Source organism: Bombus huntii, chromosome 16 (assembly GCF_024542735.1).
Source record: "Bombus huntii isolate Logan2020A chromosome 16, iyBomHunt1.1, whole genome shotgun sequence".
Taxonomy (NCBI): domain Eukaryota; kingdom Metazoa; phylum Arthropoda; class Insecta; order Hymenoptera; family Apidae; genus Bombus; species Bombus huntii.
In genome coordinates, this window is record NC_066253.1 from 6,326,882 (window position 1) to 6,350,127 (window position 23,246).

General features: G+C 34.6%; 2 protein-coding genes and 1 long non-coding RNA gene across 5 annotated transcripts; 2 read left to right on the forward strand and 1 right to left on the reverse strand.

Annotated features, from left to right (window-relative positions):
• Positions 1–30: 30 nt before the first annotated feature.
• On the reverse strand, positions 31–15,804 carry LOC126874223 (uncharacterized). 3 transcript variants are annotated; one of them, XR_007692686.1, is made up of 15 exons: positions 11,886–12,031; positions 10,584–10,647; positions 7,425–7,537; positions 7,297–7,367; positions 7,024–7,155; positions 6,824–6,923; positions 6,234–6,349; positions 5,994–6,150; positions 5,423–5,745; positions 3,805–4,018; positions 3,546–3,735; positions 3,302–3,384; positions 2,819–3,151; positions 2,483–2,614; positions 31–888 (listed from the first exon to the last, which is right to left on the reverse strand). It is a non-coding gene; the product is annotated as an uncharacterized LOC126874223 (long non-coding RNA). The 3 variants fall into 3 exon arrangements; XR_007692688.1 differs by lacking the exons at positions 31–888; positions 5,994–6,150; positions 6,234–6,349; ... (3 more) ...; positions 7,425–7,537; positions 10,584–10,647 and having other exon boundaries at positions 2,095–2,614; positions 11,886–15,804; XR_007692687.1 differs by lacking the exons at positions 31–888; positions 5,423–5,745; positions 5,994–6,150; ... (4 more) ...; positions 7,425–7,537; positions 10,584–10,647 and having other exon boundaries at positions 2,095–2,614; positions 11,886–15,182.
• On the forward strand, positions 4,017–10,586 carry LOC126874219 (hexamerin-like). The gene is made up of 6 exons (XM_050635996.1): positions 4,017–4,778; positions 5,027–5,363; positions 5,959–6,374; positions 6,715–7,031; positions 7,331–7,686; positions 8,659–10,586. Exons 1-6 carry the CDS (start codon positions 4,557–4,559, stop codon positions 9,066–9,068), a joined length of 2,058 nt encoding a protein of 685 aa, XP_050491953.1. The 5' UTR covers positions 4,017–4,556; the 3' UTR covers positions 9,069–10,586.
• Positions 15,805–15,827: 23 nt separating the features above from the next.
• On the forward strand, positions 15,828–23,170 carry LOC126874220 (hexamerin-like). The gene is made up of 6 exons (XM_050635997.1): positions 15,828–16,065; positions 16,592–16,925; positions 17,167–17,413; positions 17,693–17,861; positions 18,042–18,358; positions 18,482–23,170. The coding sequence occupies exons 1-6, from the start codon at positions 15,847–15,849 to the stop codon at positions 19,353–19,355; spliced, it is 2,160 nt and encodes a 719-aa protein (XP_050491954.1). The 5' UTR covers positions 15,828–15,846; the 3' UTR covers positions 19,356–23,170.
• Positions 23,171–23,246: the final 76 nt, after the last annotated feature.

Genomic DNA, 23,246 nt, shown 5'->3' on the forward strand with positions numbered 1-23,246 from the left:
TCGTTTAAATTTCTTCTTCATTTTATACAATGCAGAGGATAATTTATTTTCTTCGTGCTTTGGAAATGTGATATTGTACACTGGTATGTTGCTGCGTTGTTTATCTCTAGTCACAGGTGATCGCAAAATGTATAGATAGTTACTAGGATCCAAGAATGTTCTGAGTGTGGTAACTTTCTAAAAGTACATATGTAATATTCATAGAAATTAGTTGATTTTAATTTTAGTGTATTTTAAAAAATTTATTTTAGGAAAATTCCCTGGGTTATCATTGTAATATTTTGAAATACATGTTCTTTTATGTAATTTGAAATATTTTATGTTTCATGTTATATTTTATATAATCAATTTGTAAAAAAAAGAGCAACACAATCAATTCTGATTTTCAATTTAAAATTAATAAACATAAATAAGAAAATATTTGTATGTAACTTATTTATTGATATATTTGTAATAAGTAATAACAATAATTTTAAGCAAATTTATATAAATTTAATTATTTACCATAATAAAACTCTCCCTCATTTTTTGAATAATGATATTAATTCACCATTATTTACCATCATTTAAAAGTATAGTTAAAGTAGATTTAACAATGATTCACTTCTGTAAATAGGGCATAAGAACTATAACTTACTCTAGCATACAACTCAAATTCTTTTAAGCGATCCTGCATTTCTGTCACCCATGGTAACAAGCTGTTTTCAAAAGTTTCATGCCTATGTAGGCATTGTACATTATTTTGTAATCTTTCAATAATCATTTTAAGTGCTATGGCCATATTAGCATACTCGGAGGATGCTAGAATTATATCTTTCTCTGAAAGTGGAAGGTGCATTTCTCACAAGTTTTTATTATCCGTCTTCAAAATATTAATTGATTTGATATCTAAAATAAGTAATATTTTAAATAAAATATCTTGTAATTTTAATGTATGAAATCGTTACTTAGTTTCGAATTAGAAACTATATAGTTCTTGAGGTAAAAGTTTTTGATACTGAAATAAATTCAAGAAAATATTCCATTTATTTATAGATTAAGGTTTATATAATGAAATTTATTTCAAATATAGTTCAATTTTAAAAGAGATAGAAAATAATTTAATTTAAATTAATTTAAAATAATTTTGCTCCTATATTCTTATTTGGAAAATATTCAGCACTTAGTTTTGAAGCAATATTTAATAAAAAAACATAAAAATCTATATATTTAATCACCATTATAACAGTAGTGGTAGTAATAATAGTAATAATGAATCATAGTATATTAATTTTGTATTATATGCTCTGTATTATGATTTATTACCTTACCTTTACCAAATTAATATGTTCATATATAAATCTTACTATTTTGGATTTTTAAAGAAGTACATTTATGTATTCAAAATGACTAATAAAATAAATAGATAACATTTTTGCTGTAAACAAACTGAATTTAGTTACACATTAAATAAAAATGTGATATTTATAAACATTAAATTTTCATATGTACTACAACAAAATTAATATAACAAAATCTAACGTTTCACATATTACAATTCAATATATAATTTATAAATGTCGGTTAGTATTATAAGTTTGCATTATAACATAATTGTAGAATTGTTGCTTTAGTTACCGACTTGAAGTAAAAGTATGTATGTATGTATAATTTCATTACTTATCAGTGCAGCAGATAAGGTGTACGAAATTTTCCCTTGAATCGAATGTTCAAGACATTGACCTTATGCACCATATTTATCAATTAAATTAATAACGAAATTATACACCTATGTGTATTTTATTTATTCTACGAACGTATTTTTATTTTAACGAAAGTATGTCCAAAATAATGGAATAATGAAATTAAAGAATTAACTAATAATCTTATAGATGATTATTAAGAAAAATGTTTATCTTTATCTCCTTCTTATTTCTTACTAGAAGTAGTACAGTATTTGATATTTTTGCAAAAATAATTAAACGCTGTCTAATAATAGATGTTTAATTAATAATATTCTAATATTTTCTGTAAATATGATAATATTCATAATATTATTTATTCGTACTATCCGTGATTTAATATTAACAAAATAAATCAACGAAAAGCATCAAGTTAAGCATAATTTTCGTTAATATATTTTCTTAATATTAAAACATGAATAATAAAAACAGATAATATTATACAATAATAATACAAATATAAATAATGTTATTGTAGTATAAGTCTTACAGAAAAATATTCTCATTTTATCTTCCCTCTTCTTTTATTTATTACACAATCTTATTTTGCCATTTACAAGATTATGTACGAATAAATGTTTGACTTCTGATAAATCCTATTTCAACATTAACCCAAACAATACTATAACATTTTTATCATATGGCCACCATATTAATTAATAAACTTTCGAAAATAGTATAATTCTATTTCGTTTACAAAAAAACAGAAATCAAGCGACAAATATAATTATTTTTTCCTTCTTTTTTTACATTCAACATACCGTTCCGTAAAAGTCTGTGAAATCCATTCCATTAACTTTAGTGTTTTTCCATATGCCTGTTATTCTCACATTAATCTATTCAAACAATAACACTTCTCGTGCTCGTATTTTGCCTTTAATCCACGTCACGCTCTGCAATTAAGAGACAAATGTTATTTACTTATTCACTGACCCGTGAATTACATATTCGTTTGCGACATTGAATATTATTGAGATAAAAAAACCGACAGAAATGTGAGAAACAGATACGCCAATCCGTTTTAATTACTTTCCACGTTATTGATATATACTTTGTTTCTACAGTTAATAGAAGTAATTTAACAAATTTCTATGGACCTGTGTCATTGGTTCCGAGGATCATTGTATCCCTTTTATCGCTTAGATCGTCTTACGTTCGTTCGTGTAAGGAAATTTGTCAGTCCTCGGCGTACTTTTACTTGATATCTTAAGCTACGTGTATAATATACATTTGATTGATACACTTGATCAGATTAGAAATTCATACTTCGATTTAAGAAACGACAGAGATATATTCTGTATATGCGTATAGAAAATAATTCAGTATAAAAGCCAGCATAGAGAATAATTTAAAAGATTGCGGATCAATATAAGAATTACTGAATTAAGTAAAACGCCCTAAATAATCGTAATATCGCTTCATTGATGTAGCTGCAAATAACGAAAGAAAGAAAAAATTATTTATTCATTAAATATCGTGAATTATATAATATACGTTCGAATGATTTGATTACAAATTTATACTTCAATTTCGAAGCGTTTATTGTTCTATTGAAGAGAAGGATATAATGTTAAACATACATGGAGGAACATACTCGCTGCCAGATCATAGAAGAATTTTCCATTCAAATATCTCTTTACGTTAGCTAACGTAGTGGGGCAGTCTGAAAAATTCACAATAGAGTGACTGAAACGTTCTACGATTTAATTAGAAAGAAACAGAAAGTAGAACACAGATGATTAATAACTGTTTCCATTAACAGTGCTTAATAAAAAAGTAGACAGGAATACATAACGAATAATAGTAAGAAATAAATGTATTTACCTTGACTCTAATAATACTATAAAGTGTTTGTCATCTTTTTAGATTACTAAACGACTATCAGGATTACATAAAATACACAGACTGGGATAAAGTTCTAGCTTGGCCAAAACGATGTTCGTTAAATCAACATCAAGTCATTAGAATATCCGAAACGTCAATTGAATATTCAATGGGCTCATTCTGAAACATTCTTCGGACGATTCTTACGTTTTTTTAAATGCGTGAAATATAATTAGGTCCTGCAACGAGACACGCTTACCAGGGGAGTGTCGAAGGCAGTATTCAATTGGTCATTGCATCGCGAGTATTTTAATTACTACTCGTGAAATTGATATTCACCGTCTAGGTGAATATTAAAATTTGGTAGATTAGCCAAGGATCTTTAAATATTGATCTTCTATTGGTTTAAACATCGATTATGATCGACGTGATCGGTACGATGACTTCAGGCTGCCACAGGTTTAAATCAGCCACTAGAAACAAGTAATAAAATAAGTAACATAAATAATGCATCGTATAAATACGTAATAATAATCAATAATAATGAATTTCATAGAAAATTAACAAGAATGTTTGTAACGTATTGGTAGAAGCTTAAAGATCGCAACAAGATTAACTCCGTGCATCTCGAGCCGACTCACGGATTACAAAATTTTTCCCAGAAATAAAATACGAAGATAATCGACTGTATCCTACTAGGAATCGAAATATTTCAAGTAGACGTAAACTGATCGCTATACGATTGCACGTGCCAGTTTCAAACGTATGGAAATCGTATTGGCGCACAATCCTATGTCGAATCTTTTCCTTTCGACGGATGTGCCTGTTAATAATCAACCGTACAAATATACAGGAATATTGATGACACACAGTATCTCCGTGAGCATGATGTGGGTCAGAGGTTCAGCGTGATTATTGTATTCCGAATAAGTATAAAAGCACGCGGTGGATCGTCAACCGGTACACAGCGACCAACTGAATCCAGGGTGTAGCCGAATTTTCATCGCGGGGATGTTCAAGTTGACTTTGTTAGCGGCGCTAGTCGCTATTTGCGTAGCGCACAGCATATCGTTCTCCGGAAGTCGCACCGCCGACATGGACTTCCTCCATAAGCAGAAGAAGATCTTCGATCTGTTGCTGTACGTTAGACAGGCAGACCTAAGCGATGCTGAATGGTATGACATAGGAAGGAACTACAACATGGAAACAAATATGGACATGTACAAAGACAAGGTGATTCTCCATGTTCATGGTTTCATGACCGTAGCTATAATTATTCGATGAGTTGTACCTGTTACCATTTCATCGAATCGATTAACCACCGAACGTTTAACCATTATAATTTAACAACATTCGATTAAAATGACAATCGATCATGATGCGTTAATTTCTACTACGATGGACGCATCGTAGTAATAATTGTTGTTACAATATATCCTAATTTTTGAACATTACGTATGTCTTGCATCTACTTGTTTCAGAATGTCGTACAAAAGTTCTTTTGGTGGTACAAGCAAGGAATGTTCCTTGTCCGTGATGCCATCTTCACACCATTCAACACCGAGCACATGTACGAAATGAGAATGCTGTTCGAGTTGTTCTACAACGCCAAGGACTTCCAAACGTTCTACAAAACTGCTTGTTGGGCCCGACTTCACATGAACAGCGACATGTTCACTACGGCGTTCTCCGTTGCCGTGTTCTACAGAAGCGACTGCAAATACATGAGACTGCCAGCGATCTACGAGATCTACCCTAACTATTTCTTCGATTCAAGCGTGATACAAGAAGCACAGTACTTGAAGATGTCTCAAGGTAGCTATACCTTTCTATTTTACAGTATAGTTATAGAGTAAATGTTACATATTACTAGTTACATATAGAGTAGTTAGATAGAGTAGTTGAAAATAGTGTGGCGGATGAAAAGAGAGTCGTGCGTTTCGTCCCGGGACTACCGGTGGACTCGTCAGTAAGGCTATGCCCGGTAGTCCCTGCCTTAGACGTAGAGAGAGTCTCGCTAGGTGCGGTATTTGTATCAATCGCTCGTATATTCGACCGCTAGCGAGTTAGACAGACTCGTTGTCGTCGTAGCCCTCTAGTGTTGGCGATTGGTACCAGCGGATCGCCCGGGAGGTGTTGCGCCGCGTTGATGCCTCGACCTGTCGGCGTCCTGTTGATACCGATCCGCCACAATAGCAATCTGAAATTGAATTTCAAATGATTCGTCTAATACGTGAGTAGCAATCTATTTTTCAAATAACATATTCAGACCCTGTTTTCTCCTAAACGAGAATCTACAAAATATAGAACAGGGAACAAAGGACATTTTTTATAAAGATTCTAATAGCGGAAAGTCTTGGAAAAGTCCCGATTCTTCGATTTGAAATAAATAAAGTCAACCTTCTTCTTTCAGGAACTGGTGCCGGAATGGGCAACATCGAAACTTACGTAGTGACCGCCAACTACTCGAGCAGTTACATGATGCCATACATGGACGACGAATATAAACTCGACTACTTCATGGAGGATATCGGAATGAACGCGTATTACTACTACATCCGACAGATATTCCCCTTCTGGATGTCCAGCAGCAAATACAACATGCCTAAAGAGATACGTGGACAATTTTATTATTTCATCCACCAGCAATTATTGGCTAGGTACTTCCTTGAACGAATGTCAAACGACCTTGGTAAGATAGAGGACTTCGACTGGAACAAGTCAATCTACCCTGGATACTTCTCCACGATGATGTACCCCAATGGCATACCCTTCCCACAAAGAGACAGATATTCGGCTCTACCCTATTATAAATACAAGTATCTTAAGGTGAGTGTTACATTTTATCTGAATAACAACAAGCTTAAAAGTTTGCTTCTTTAGGACTAAGTTAATTACAAGAAAAACAGCTAGTACTTACTTAAAACCTGACAACCTTCAGTTTAAACTGAAAAAATTTCAATAATATAATTCACAAAGCCATCGTCGATAAAAGGCAAATTATTTACTTTGCAAGAATTATTAGCAGGGGCAAAACATGCCAACAACGGCCGATATAAGTAACAAAGAAGAAAATTCAAAGTATACGTTGAATTTTTCAAAAATAACGATCGTGATGTCTGATACGAAGAGTAAAATGAAAATTCAAAGTGCACGTTCGATTCTCCAGGAAATCAATGCCCTGGAGTTGCGTATAATGGACGCCATCGACTCTGGCTATCTGATAGACCAATATGGAAAGAAGGTAGACATCTACACATCGGAAGGTTTGAACATACTCGGCAACGTGATAGAAGGGAATGTAGACTCTTGCAACACCAGATTCTACGGCATGTACGACGCACTTGCACGCGACATCCTTGGCTTCAACTTCGACTTCTACAACAAGAACAAGGTGATCCCCAGCGTCCTGCAATCCTACTGTACCAGCATGAGAGATCCGGCATTCTATATGCTTTACAAAAAGATCATGACTTACTTCTTCAGGTATGTTGGCTGTTTAGAAGATGTCAGAAAGATATGTGAACGACATCAGATCGTTATTAACGTATTCGTATCGTTACAAGCAGAAGTCTCGACGAAGAGCTAAATTTTGCTATCCTGCAACAAACTTTTCAATCAATTTATCAGTATCTTTCGTAAGATTCGGTTCAAATACGTCTTATTAGATAATAATCGCATAAATATCTGCAATTATAATTAATCTCAACTACTCGTTACAATAATTTGAAAAGTTTTATGTATTTTCTACCTCTTGCTAATTGTTACGCGTTACGTTCGCGCAGATACAAGAAATTCCAGCCTCAGTACTCTCAGAGCGAACTGCAAGTGCCAGGTGTGAAATTCGAATCCGTGAATATCGACAAACTGAACACGTACTTCGACACCTGCGACACTCTGATCAGCAATGCAGTATCAGTGGATAGCTTCAAGGGTGGAATGTACCTTCGTCTGAAGGCACGACGCGCTTGCCTCAACTACCAGCCGTTCACCTACAAAATCAACATCAATTCCGACAAAGAAATGAAGGGAATGCTGAGAATCTTCCTTGGGCCAGCCTTCGACGAGGTGCAACAGGATATGATCTACTTACAGAAGTACCATTACTACTTCGTGGAAATGGACAGATTCGCCGTGAACCGTTAGTATCTTGTTTATTTTTCTTTATTATTCTCCGTACGAATAATATATTATCCAATATGCTATTTAACGCTAATCTTATCAGTCCCGGTCAAATTTCAAAATTTATTTAAAGTCGTACATTCATCGTTACTCCTTTTCTTCTTCTAACTTTATGTAAATTCTTTATATTATCTGGTTAATCAATTTCTCGATTTTCGTTAATGTAAGAACTTGCAGAAAGTTAGATGAACAAAGGAAATAACGACCAATGTACAATTTTAAATTAAATTTTGAAACCGGTCATTTGACCCCGGGTTTGGTAATGTTAGTTGTTAACCAGTTAGCTGTTGCGACCTCTTTGGAAAACGTGAGCCTAAAACGTGTCGCGGATGAATCGCTGCTAGATGAAAAGAGAGGTTTGCGTTTCGTCCCGGGACTACCGGTGGACTCGTCATTAAGGTTATGCCCGGTAGTCCCTGTCTTACACATAGAGAGAGTCTCGTTAGGTGCGGTATTTGTATCATTCGTCCGTATATTCGACCGCTAGCGAGATAGACTCGTTGTCGTCGTAGCCCTCTGGTGTTGGCGGTTGGTACCCGCGTTGATGCCTCGACCTGTCGGCGTCCTATTGATACCGATCCGCCACAAACGTATCGCAAAAAGTAAGCGATGACGAGTATACTCGTCCAACATAGAGTCTGCGTGGCTGTCACGATATAGAATCAAGTTGTAACTAAATGACTGTTTTTTAATTTTGTTACTGGTAGGACTCGTCGTAACACAAAATATTGCAATTTCTTCATGACGAGTATACTCGTCAAAAACAGCTAACTTGACCAATCAAGCTTAAAGAACCTCTTTAGTTCTTGATCGATGCGAGAAGACAGCTCGCGATGAAACAAGCTGTTTTCTACCTTCATTATTATTATTATTACTATTAGAAAATTAAAGATCGATGTTCAATCGAGCCTTCTGTTTACTCTCATTTCAGTCCATTCTGGAAGCAACAGCATCGAACGTCGCAGCTCGGAGTCCCTCACCACTGCACCTGGCATGATGTCAAGTGACATATACTACGACAAACTGAACAAGGCAATCAGTGGAAGCGAGCCGTTCACGTACTCCGAAAGGATGTTCGGTTTCCCAGAACGCTTCACTCTGCCACGTGGTAAACCAGAAGGTTTAAGGTACAAGATGTTCTTCTTCCTGAGCTCGTTGGAAGAAAACAGCATGAACTCGTACGAAATGCCTCTGTATGGAAAAATGATGTTCGACAACATGCCATTCGGATTCCCATTGGACAGACCCATGTTCGCATGGAACTACACCATTCCTAACATGTTCTTCAAGGACGTGTACATTTACAATCGTCCTTACGAAAAAGAAAGGATGAATTACTAAACCGATGAGATTTTTATAAACAGTGTTTTCCCTTTATCGATTGTTAACGATCTTGCAAAAGATTCTTCGAATAAAGAATTCTGAATGAAACGAACTTTTGTGTTATATTTCTGTTTACGTATTGGCCTTCTATTATACACGTTGTATCAACAGCTTTCTTCATAAGATCATTCCAAAATTAATCAAATAATTCTTTAGTGTTATGCCTTCTAACTTTATCGGTCACCTCGTACGTTATATATTCATGTGTTCGTTTCTTGTATTAGCGTGATCGTTAACGATGTCCTCAAGTAGTCGCAAACAGGTTCGAACGTTCATCGAATGAATTCGAAACCTCCAGCAGAAGCTAAACGCGACATATCCGAACCCTATACGGATACTTGCAGATAAAGAAGGTATTCTTAACACTTTACCGACCGCTAACGATTCAACAGCATACGCACGTCCGACCGGCATCTCAGGCGCAGATTCTCCCTAGCGCCGGCTCTGTTTCGGTTTAGATTCTCCAATATCATTCTTTTTGTTCATTGCGAACGGTACGTTTTTCAAGTTAATATAAAACTGTGGGAGCTTTCAAAGCAACGCAACTGACGCAACCGAGCAAGGTACCTTAGTACTAAATAACAAATTACTGCTCAAATAACGAGAAAGATCGTTGGCGACAAAAAGCCGATTAATAGGCTATCGGTTGGTAAGCGTCGGTGACGGAAACCCGATTAATCGGCTATCGGTCGGTAAAGTGTTAAGTAGAATTTAAACACTGGTCGAACAAGTTTGGAACTTTACGAGTACCTATAAATCTTCCATTCGCTCAAAGTTATTTTTCTCGGCTATCGTTCTTAAATAGCTACAAGTACGACAACAGTTCAAGTAAGATTTACAGCAATCCCGTTTACCGTCTACGATTCTGTATAATTTTCCTTTTGTTGGAAGAATTCAATTTCAACGACAGTTTCAGTCGACGAAATGTTTCAGTCCCTCGTTGACGACGTTTTATCAACTTTCCCGAGAATGGAAATTGTCGAGGCGAGAGTAAAGTCAGCATTGTATTTGTGTTACGGTGTTCAAATTTTTATTCCGAGTTGTTCTAGGGATGTAAGTACGTGTTCCAAAAGAAGAACCCTTTGCCTGTACATTATTGTTGTTAAAATAAAGAGAAATATCCATTGTGTTACGGATGTTAGCGTTGGCTAATTTCTTCCTAAACTAAGTACGATATTGAAACGATATTTTGGAACAATGTCTAGAACAGCTAAAACCATTGAACACGTTGAGGGACATCTTCTAATGTAAAATATGTAAAATACGTTCGATTTTTAAGAAATGCAGGGCGGGTGAACAGTGCAACCTTTTGCGGTTGCTTCCAAGATCTTTTGAAATAAATCATTATTTGCTTTGGAACAACGTAGAACAAACGTGGAACAACTGGGAACAACAATAGAAAATACAAGATTTATACGAATTATAGTCGAAGATCGAATATCTGGTAAGTACAATGAGCCAATTATTGCATACATTTTATTAGTAGCTTCCCAGCTCCATAAATCTTGGATTGGTCTCGATGAAAATATTCGAACACCTACGTAAAAAATTTGTATTACTGTGTTACGTGCATTAAAGGGGACTTTTTGAAATTTCGTTAGTCCTGCAATGAGGCACAACTATCGTGATTGGATGTAATAATAAAATTTGAAACCAATTCGTAAATAAACGTGAAAGTTACGAGACATTTATCGCAAACACCTGGAGGAAAATTAGCATACAACATGAATAATAGTTTGAAACATACAACTAGTGCCTCGCTGAATATCGTGGCTTATTAAGGGGGGCTAAGGTTAATTCGTACAAAAATAAGGCGTATTTTTGTGAATTATTTGTGACGACACAGTTAAAATCTCTTTATTAAAACGAATAGTAGATTAAAGTATGACATTCGAAGAATATTGTATAAAATTTTCACGGAGAAATATTAAAAAATACGGTAATGACAGCAATTATTTGGACGTGTCTCGGAAAAAAAGGTAGAATTGCGGTGCCCCTGATAACTGGGTGCTGGATCATCTGAAATCAAAAAATCAAAGTTCATTCGTTAGGTAACAGTTTTCCCCAGGTAACACTGGGAGGGTTTTCCGAAATTTCAATTTTCCACTTTTTTGGAACACTTTGAAGGGAAAATTAGCCGATTTTGCGAAAATTTCCAAAAAAGTGTTCCAAAAAAGTGAAAAATTGAAATTTCGAAAAACCCTCCCAGCGTTACCCGGGGAAAACTGTTACCTACCGAATAAACTTTGATTTTTTGATTTTAGATGATCCAGCATCAAGTTATCAGGGGCACCGCAATTCTACCTTTTTTTCCGAGACACGTCCAAATAATTGCTGTCATTGCCGTATTTTTTAATATTTCTCCGTGAAAATTTTATACAATATTCTTCGAATGTCATACTTTAATCTACTATTCGTTTTAATAAAGAGATTTTAACAGTGTCGTCACAAATAATTCACAAAAACATGCCTTATTTTTGTACGAATTAACCTTAGCCCCCTCCCCTTAATATAGCGAATAATTTACCATTCAAATACTATACGGATATCTTTGCGAAAAGTATGCTTCCAGTAAATATCTCGTAACTTTTACATACATTTTCAGATGCCTTTCAAGTTTTATCAACATAATCACGTAGTCGCCTCTCGTGATACGGTGCTAATGAACTTTAATTTTAATGTTTCTGGATAATATATGTATACATATAAAGTTTGTAATTTATATGTGTGTGTGTGTGTGTGCTCGAGTACTTTCGTGAGCCACTGTATACGTACTTTGATCAGCCAATAAGTTCGCGAATCACATCTTCGCACTTTTTTTCTCTCCAACATCCGCATCGTGTTCGCCGCGTCTGCTATCATTTTCAATCTTCTGTCTCCAAGCACAGACATAGAACGCACTTTCAACGCACTTTCATCACCTCTTCCTACGAATACACATAACTTTAACATTTTACCGATCTATTAGCTTGTCCGAAAAGTTTCTTTCATTTTATGAGGAAATAACAGATGCACAACATTTTTTGTTTTATATTATTTTATCGAATTCCGTACGATCCATTTTATTCTATTGCTACAAATAAAAATGTTGTGCATCTATTATTTCCTTGTAAAACGAAAGAAACTATTGGAACAGCCTAATACTTAAGAAATTTCACAGCACCCAAACTTAAGAACCATAGCGGTTTAAACATTCGTTTTTACATCCTGATCCTGATGCTTTTCAAACCTACTTATCCTTTAAGAATAAGTCGGTTTCGAGACTCTTAAGTTTTACTCTTATTTCGCCGCTGGCACAAAGTCAACAATTATAACGTTCACTCTGCAAACAACAAACTGAAACTGCTCTAGATCTACTCCTAACTCAACGTACTACATAAAACGAATGATGCAATATTTTTCAACATTGCAAATTATTATTTTTATACTTGCGATCGCAGGGAATACGCATTTATGGGAATATGCATTTCGACCAGATACGCAAGATTCCCTTTGTTTCATCTATTTCTCTTACGTTCGCTATCCCTGTCATTAAGAAGCCCAGACGTTGTACATACGAGCACGCCGAAAGCTATTATACAAAATTCTGAACACTTTGAAGGCGAAAAAACCAACACTCCAAATTGTATTTTTTGAGTCATCGAAAAAATTGAAAAGGTCGCTCGGAATGTTCGTTCTGATTTACACTTCGATTCGATATACATTTACTGAATTACATAACTGATACTTTGTTTCATCTTTCGCGCGACTATCGTTCAGGAACGTTCCAGGTTTCTTGGCGAAAAATTTTGCAATGTGATTTTTCGTGTCGACGAAATTTCTTAAAAATTCCAATCAACTTTCCCACCAGCATTTGACGAATGTGATATTTTATTAAAAATCAATGAGCATGTTTAAAGATACTTCTAGTAACGTTTTTTAGTGCGATATGCTCAAGGACTTAGAATTTATTATTTTATTAAATTCCTTAAAAATCGAAACGAACCTTCCAGTATTATATCTAATATATTGATAACAGTTTCGTATTGTTCAAGTATATAATGTAAAAACACATTCGTAACATTTTATGTATACCATTCATTGCTCTCTTTACTGTTTTATTCAACAGTAGTTAACGTTTTTATAGGATAGAGTATCAAGTATGTAAGACGCGAATTCGCGTCTCCTGTCGATAAAATATTAGGATTCATAACTTGTTACGACGTTATCGCGTTTTTACTGCTTTAAAATCTATAGATCCATAAATTATATACGATATTAATTAATAGATAGATAACTGCATATGGCTAAAATCCACGCGAAACTGCTTTTCTTAGATTTTGCTCACATAGCTATCGCAACGTATTACCAGTTTAATTCACATTGTGAATAATTCTTATCGCACAATTGGTGGAAAAATAGAGTTTCATTTAATAAAATATCCACGACCTTCGAATTTCGTAAAAAAATTACCGCGAAGAAATAGCGAAATTCCCTTTAAATAGCGTGAATTTCGTTTCGAGAACCTTTCTCGCGCCACAAAATAAATAAGATATTCGTCATTTCGATATCATTTAGCTGGACCATCTTTTATAACAATGTCTCACGCATAGTCTTGCACTATAAACTTAACGTATCTTAAACATACTTCAGACGCAACTTAACATGTAAGAAGTTCGTTCACATTCGACACACAGAAAGTTCATTCGCTTCTACGATTTTTAACAGCGCCGTGGTATCGGTTCTCGCTCTATCATTCGCCAAGCCACTCGCAAACCGATCTAAGACAGCTAATTAGCGGATAATTTAAATTTACAATCTGTCAATGCCGCAGAGAAGGTAGCAAATGCTACTTGTAATTATATACAAACTGTATATATAAACTTGTCGTTAATTTACAGACTATTACAAAGGTACTTAAGAGTAATAGTGATAGGAAAACATATATATATATACAGGGTGGTTGGTAACTGGCGAGACAACGATCTACAGTGAGATCAGTTATAACGAGACGCGATAAAGTACGACGCGTACCGAGCGAAAATTCAAAGTCGATTTTCTCGAAAACAAAGCCTCGAACGAAAAATTGTTATTCTATATTTTCGACTTCTTTTTTCGCCTAGAATCACCCCCCTTCCGCTTGTACCACCAGTTACCAATCATCCTGTATATATATATATATTATACGCATATGTACTAGAAATATATAAAAGAAACGCCAAAAGTAGAAAATATGTGATAGGTATATTATAAGAAAGGATTTCTCTGACATCGCCGTGTCATAGGTCACTAAACTCGATTATGATATAACGTAATAAGAAGCTGTTTTAAATATTATGCAAAAACATGATAACTTCCAAATGATCTTCAACGTGATCTCACGCAGCCTCCTTTTTTAATGGTTTTTCTTTTATCGAACAGTGTTTACTTTTATAATACACTAGCGTTTATACTTTCCTTTCAATTTCTTCATTTAACGAAATTGTTATTGTTAGGCTATTTGGAAGAAAATTAATCTTTATTTCCTATTGTTATCCGAAATGATTAAATACCTGTGTAATGAATCTATATTTTCAAATATTTTTATCTATTATTTTCTATCCAAGCAATTATTCTTCTTGTTTATTTGTCATCGTTATTTTAATGAAAAACGTCTAAAGCCGACTAGAAGAACGAAAAATTCTTAAATCAGAATTCTCGTTAATTGCAAATTGTGTAATTAAAATCGAATCGTTATCGTGCAAAAAATGATTCGGAACGTTTGCCGGGCGATTAGGTGGACGTAATGTTTGTAGAAACGAGCAGAAAATATTTTGTTAACGTAGGTCTTCGAATCAATCTCGACTGCGATAATATTCGATAAAAATGGTTGTTTATTTCAACCCGAGACTGATTTTTATGTAATCGTGTTCTTTCTAGAAAAAATAGTTTCTTAATTTTTAATTATTAAAATTATTGGTTAATTATTAATTTAATTATTGGTTTGATGTATTCTTCAGGTTTCAGTTTGACAGGACGATATTTATCCATGCATTTGTCATATCTCATATCACCGTAGTTAAATTTATTAGAAAACTTGATACTATATCCTTAATAGAATCGATACTATATCCTTAATAGTATCCTAAATACTTAAATACGAGGATATCCGAACGAACAATTCGTCTATAGCACTATAACCGTTAGCGAACATGAACGCGATTAAAGTATTTACACTAGATCCTTCCTCCTACAGTGGCAGACAAAGGAAAGTTTGCAGGCTAAGAAGTATGAAAAGACAGCATAATTTTACAAAATGGACTTATGTCTAATAAGAGCAACGAATAAACGTATAAATAATATGTAGCGTCGAATAGACGGCTGTTATAAACATGGTAAGCAATTTTTAGTAGAAATTTTTAACAGAAAAGTTACTGAAATTCATAGTCTATCCATTCTTTCATCTGCCACTGCATCAACTAAAAATTAACCACAGCTATTTACCAAATTTCAAATTCACAACGAACCGTAGTTTTTTGTTAAATTGCGAAACTCTACCGATATACCGATCGAATCAGCCAAATTGCATCCTTTGTCTTTATCAGCAATTGCGACACGAAACCGAACGCGTGATAAGTCGTTTACTTTCACTACCCTCGCGACCTCACCCTAATTCGACCCCGATACAGATTATAGATTTGTTTATCGAAGTCCAAACATTTTGAGTCCGGTATATAAACTGATCACCGGACCGGTCTCCTCCAACCGCTGTTCAACGATGAAGGCCGCTTTAGTAATTTTCGCCAGTTTCTGCTTGCTGGCCCAGGCAGTGCACCAACTGCCCAGCCAGGTCGCTGACACTACTTATCTGACCAAGCAGAAGAACATCTACGAACTGTTTTGGCACGTCGACCAACCCACTGTATACCATCCTGAACTCTACCAGAAGGCCCGCACCTTCAACATCGCGGAGAACGTCGTCCAATACAACGACCAGGTAGGATATACGGCTGACTCGTGAATAGACTGCAGATTTTTATACAAACTTATGCCCTTATGAATAGGATTCAAGAAATAGAGATTCGTCTTGCATGTTAAAAATTACAACGAATATTCTGATGCAGATGAGTTGAGTATCGTTATATCTTTAAATTTTGCACGACAATTTATGTTCATATACCTTGTACATTTACAAATTTCATTAGTAACGAGTAGACTGCGGACCAAATAGATATGCTTGCAAATATATATTGTTTTACAGCATCTAGAATAATTTCTGTAGCGTTGAACGCATCTTTTTTCTCATATATTGAAACGCAAATCTCGTTAAAGGAAAGAAATTGTTTCTTTCCGTTTCCAAGAACTCTTTTCGCATAGAAGTATTATTAACTGAACGCAGCGGAAGCAGAAAATCGAGTCTTATGTTCGGTATTCAACTAGCAAATATTAAAATCTGTGGTCTATTAATTGGAAGAATCATCTTCTCGCTGCTAACGATTAACATATAATTGATAATATAATAGGAAGCAGTGACGGAGTTCATTCAGCTCTTGAAACATGGAATGCTACCACGTGGACAAGTGTTCACCGTGATGAACCCTGAGATGCGCCACCAAGCTGTGACGCTTTTCCGTGTTTTGTACAGTGCCAAAACCTTCGACGTGTTCTATAACACCGCTGTCTGGGCTAGATTCTACGTAAACGAGCTAATGTACACGTACGCTTTAAGCGTGGCTGTGATCCATCGTCATGACACCAAATTGATCAAGTTGCCGCCATTGTACGAAGTGCTTCCACACTTTTTCTTCAACGACGATGTCATGCAAAGAACTTACGATATCGCCATGGGCAGCACAGGTTGGCTATGTTAATAATATTTTCTTCTTTTTCAAGCCCGCTTCGTTCTTTCGATTGTTCTTGACCCAAGCGTATTCTTTTAACATTAAAAGATAGCTCAAGTCTGAGCTGTTATGGAATATGGAAAAGTTGTTATTCATATGCATGATTTTTGAATTTTGAATCTTACGTTGAACATGCTCTTGAAATATTAGAAACTTGTTTTGTTTGCTACGCAACGTTTTTGTTTGAACTTGAACAGTTGACGAAAAGAAAACCGTGGGCAATGTCGACCAATACGTACTTTTGGCCAACTACAGCGGATGGTATTTGACGAGGCACGATGTACCCGAACAGAAATTGAACTATTTTACCGAAGACGTTGGCCTGAATAACTTCTACTTCATGATCAACCACGATTTCCCATCTTTCATGTCTTCCGAGATGCTTCACACCCCACAAATCCGTGGTGAATATTATTTCTTCAGCCACAAGCAATTGTTGACCAGGTATGTTAAGAATTGCTCGATTACGCGTTCAATTTACTTCAAATAGAAACACGAGTCTTGATACTTTCCTACGACATGAATAATATAGTAATTTGTATAAATTTTGGAAAAACAATTTCTTTTACAAGATATGATTTCCTTCGTATAAAAATGTAACAGAATGATTTATTCGTAAGAAGACGTTCCATTCATGCGAATGTACATTTACTTTATAGAAATTTAAAATAATACTAATTAACATCGCTTCTAATGGCCACTATTTAAAATTCATGTTTTCAGATACTACCTCGAGAGACTGTGTAACGACATGGGTGAAATTAGTTACGTGAGCGTAAACCACCCCATAGTAACTGGGTACTATCCCACCATGCAATTCCGCAATGGGCTTCCGTTCCCACACAGAGAAACCGGTGCTGTTGTGCCTCTTCACATGCAAAAATACGTCCAGGTAAGTTTTGTATTCATTCAATAATAATCGTCGGTCGAGAAGAAGGTGATTACAGGAAGGTGGAAAAGATATATTTTTCGAAAATATAAAGTAAAAGTTTTTCGTACGATCCATCGTTTTCGATCAAATTAAATCAAAATCAAATGTGAAAATTCGATTCTACGTGCACGCTATTTACAGATGCTTCAGGACTTGCACACTAGGATCTCAACCGCCATCGATCTCGGTTTCGTCTTGGACACCAATGGTAACCGTGTCAATATCTACGAAAAAAACGGATTGAACGTTCTTGGTAACATCGTTCAAGGTAACGTTGACAGCATCAACATGCAATTTTACGGACAGTTGGACATGCTCGTAAGAAAAATCTTTGGATTTGGTTATGAATCGCACGTCAAAAACCAAGTGGTACCATCTGCTCTCGAACTTTGGTCCACCAGCTTGAGAGATCCCGTGTTCTACAGCATCTACAAGACTATCCTCAATTATTACCACAGGTTTGTCTTACCTCTCATTTAATCTCATTGTTACATTTGTCATGTGTCATTGTTACCCTTTTAAATCTTCCTCCAAGAGATCCCAAGAATAGAGGAGCCAATAAGTAAAGATTCTTCTTCCAGATACAAGGAAAATGTCCCCAGTTACACCATAGATGAATTGAGCTTCTCTGGTGTGACCATTCAATCCGTAACTGTAGACAAACTGGTCACCTACTTCGATCACTTTGAGTCCCTGCTCAGCAACGGAGTGTCCGTTCGTGGCTACAAAGAAGCCAGGAACACTTTGATCCAGGCTCGTCAATACCGTCTGAATCACAAACCATTCACCTATCATATTACCGTCAACTGCGACAAAGCCACCACGGGTGTAGTTCGCATTTTCCTTGGTCCAAAATACGATGAATTTGGTCATGAAATTGACTTGGTCCACAGCTACATGAACTTCATGCAGATGGATGAATTCATGGTTGATCGTACGTATATATATTTTATTATTCTTATTATTCATCAATTCATATTAATGTTCACGTCCAACGCTAATGTTTGTTCGATTATTCGTGTTACAGTGAAGTCTGGAATCAACAAAATCGACAGAAGCAGCCACGAATCCATCTTCGTTGTTCCTGACGAGACCGCCAGCCACATTCTTTACAAAAAGCTCGTAAATAGCATCGAAGATGGCGTAACTTTCAAGTACTCTGAACAGCCTTATGGCTTCCCTGAAAGACTCCTTCTGCCAAGAGGTAAAAAGGGCGGTATGCCCTACAACCTTTTCGTCATCATTTCGCCGGTCGACCAGTCAGTCACCGTCCAAATAAATTCTCCCATATGGGGTCACATGACCGACGATGGACGTTCCATGGGCTTCCCGCTGGACAGGCCTGTCACTTCTCTGCTCTTCAACGTGCCTAACGTGCATCTGACGGAAGTTCTGGTTCATCATGGAACTGAGCAAGAATTGAACACTGTCGATGAAACAAAACTTTCCATGTAGTTTTTCTAAGTTAGTTCGTAAATGTTAATTCTTTAATAACTCCTTAATAATTTCCTTAAAGAGGAAACGACAAAGAGATGTAGAAAGAGACGAAATAAAATAATGTAAAAATTATTGGCTTGGATATTTCACTATTTTATTATCCTATATTGCGATGTATAAACAGCGTTAGTCTTATCTATGAAGAATAAATATTGATATGGATACATAGAAGGTTCAATAGTTGATTAGCTTAGTCTGCTGATTTTGCTTCTTGTAATTACATCACCAATTTTTAAAACTGATTATCATCATCAAACATAGGAAAAACGCTAAATGAGACTGGAGAAGGTTTAACAGAACTGAAAGCAATAATAGAGAAGAGAAGGGCAAACGACAGGAAGGATGCACAGCAAGGAGGTGAAAGACCAAAGTTCCAATAGTCTTCAGTCATTAGTTGCTAATTTGTAGTTTCTAGTTTTAGTTTTTAGGGATAGAATAAGTAAGGTAGTGCAATAGAATAGAGTAGAAAAGAGGGGAGGTAGACATATAAGAAGAGAAATAGACATAAGAGATGTAAAACCGAAAGTTCGTCCAAAGCCGAAAGGCACGGACTAAGCAATAATAATAATAATAATAACTAAACGTGATCAAAAAAGATCACATTTTTTATGACTTGAACTAGAATAATATAAGCGTTTATTACGTATATTTAAACTTCTCTTCTTCAATTTTTAATAATTAAACTTTGCATGATACGATATTTAATAATTATCATTGATCGATATCATTCAACGGTAAGTGATAAAATTATATCGTTAAACTAATGTTTCGTTTAGAGATGGAAATCAGCTTATCCTATAAAAGCCTTAGAGAAACAGAAAAATAGTTATCACAACGATTAATTTAAATGCAGTAATTAGAACCACTATGAGTAAACAAACCTAACCATACTAAGCCATGCATATGTACTTATAACCACACAACGATCATGTCAAAGGCGTAATGCCTTTAAAATTAACAGAAAATAAAAATCAATTTCAAAAGTTGATCTTATTCAGTTGAAACATTACATTAAGTATAACAGAGATAAGACGTAGAGACATTAGCAAAATTGTCGAGATATTAAACAGCAATTAAAAGACCAGACTATTGACCAATCTAATTATCGAACTATCAAACGTCTGTTCACACGGCAAAACAACAGCTGTGCAGACAAGAGAACTTCATTTCCGGCATAAATCATATCCAATTATCGTTGAGACAATATTATCTTCGTGAATTATTATTAAAGGAACTATCCAGACTAATAAGAGAAGAAAGTGAGAGCAAGTGTTCCATACGAATCATACGATAATGCTAATCAAACGATAACGTATTTTTATACATTCGTGTAATTAAACGCGATTACGTGAAAGTACTTATTGCATGCTAAAAGTTCAATGTAGATAAAACTCACCCTGTATATACAAGTTTTCTTGCATACGCATTTCTCTTGCTTACGTATATTTGCAACTTGCGTTAATAGAAATGCGTACCGATACGGGCGCGCATGCGCAACTGCTTTCTAATTGTACCGAAGTTCAAGAGCGCCTTTTTTAATTTCTGTATTATTTCGTGTTCTCCGTACCAATTTCTCTCTGTTTTTTTTTTTTTTTTTTTTTTTTTTGGTACTCTGTACGATATAATACATCATTTTTCGGTTACTAAATTAACTAGATATAATATGAAAATTATTACCAGAAAGCAGATTTTTATGCGAATTCATATTTTTGAGAATATATGTATATAAAAAAGTAGAACTCCGGTAGAAAAATGTTTTATTCACCAAGTATTCTAGGAAACATTATACTTGGATACTTTATATATTTTTTCATATTATATGCATTCTGTGCAATTTTGCACTTTCAGAATTCCTATAAATGCGTAAAAATCCATAGACCAGTTGTTATAAATTTATTATTAATTTTTACAAATTTTAAAGTGGATATTATAACAGGCGTAATCGCTATCATCGTGAACTGAGAGGCAAAGTTTGTTCTGATAAGGAAAATAGTGTAAAATTAGATTTGTTTCCATCTTAAATTTTTTGTAATTTATCATAGAACATCAGTAAGCAAATATTTCTATCTAGTTAAGTCTATAAAGACAGACAGAAAAAATATAATTTCTTAGTTGTTTGAACTTTGAAATAATGAGTATTGGAAATATGTGCATTAAATATTTCTTGAAAAAAACTTATTATAAATTTTGATTCTCAATTTATATGTATATGATGTAAAATTAATTTATATGAATTAAAAACATAATTAACAACGATCCCTGTTGAAAATGACAACGTGAGTTCGGGCTCGCCATTCATATGCAGATGCGCTAGTTACAATAAATAGTAACTAGAAGATAGTTCTAGATACGATCGATAGATTTAATCGATAGGTTTAAGATGTTCTTTTGTTTTTATCCCTAGTCCATGTAAGAAAGCGCAATAAAGGTTTTTCGGCCCAGAACGGTATGATAGATTTATCCAAAGAATAAAATAATAACTATTGTGATCCTACCTCTGAATACAGAAATAACAACAATCCCCCTGCTACTTCCCCTCCTAAGAAAAATGAAATGTACAACTTTTAATTCCTTAAAATCTGTGGAGCATTGTATTGTATTCGTTCGTTGTATTAAAGGCTGATGCCTATTACAATTTTTTCACGTATCTCCTAGCTTATTGCATTTTGTTTCTATCTTAATTTATTCCTCAAAGCTAAATCTTACTTCTGTATTCATTTAATAATAAATATATCTATATCTTAATTTTGCTGTAGAGGTTACAATATGGCAGTCTTTTGTGTTTCATCCTTATTCGTTTTTCTTCGATTTCTTTATTTGCTTATGCAGAAAACTCAACTTCATGCTTCCCTTTGTGATGTTTACCAGTTACCATATTTCATTTTCGGTTGTTGTTATCGTTATTTCTGTCCATTCTTTACTTCCCAGTGTGATTGGTATGATTCCTATATATATTGCGTAGTCGCTTAGTATATATTTTCTATTCTGTATTTCTCGGATGTAGCATAATCGACATGATAGTTTCTCTCCTGTTTTATATTTCATTCCTTGTCTTATTATGCATCTGTAGAATACATAAAATGTATTGTATGCATCAGTCGAATAAAAATTGCACGAATTTCTTTTAGCAAAACGAAATATCCGCATTGCTCGTCTCATTGTCAAAGTGTGAAACAGATTTCGTGCCTGCACCGACATCTAGATATTTACTTTTTCATTTTCTTGCATTTAAATATACAACATATTGATAAAAGAAAGGTTGCCTTGGGTAAAACGCCGAAATTACAGCGATTGATATTTTCTGATCGAACATTCATGCAAATTACAGAACTTTTGATTAAGCTTGAATAATTAAAACAACAATGCAGCTAAAGTAAAAGTATTTGTTCTACGCTATCGATTTTTGTCATACTATCCTGTCACATAATATCGAATTGCAGTAAACATAATAATCGCTACCTTACTCCATATCGAGAAATTCTCAATTATGCTTATATTATATAATAATATACTTCCTGTTACATAGGTAATGAATCAATTGAAAATTTGTCTCCCAGTTAATTAATCCACACCAGCGATATCGCATGCATGTTTTATTCTTCTTAATTTAGATTGACCCAAAATTAACACATAATCTGTAATCGGCAAGATAAAATTATTCAAAACACGAATTTCGATCGAAGTTAAATCGTCAATGAACAAACAGTGTTTACTGCTGCCATATCCTACAACTTTATTACGATGAAGTACATTGTAATTAAAAAAAAAGAGAACCTTCCAACGCTCGAAATAAAAAATTACGCATTTTTCCTTAGCCTTTTCTGATAAAAATTGATCGAGGCACGTTCA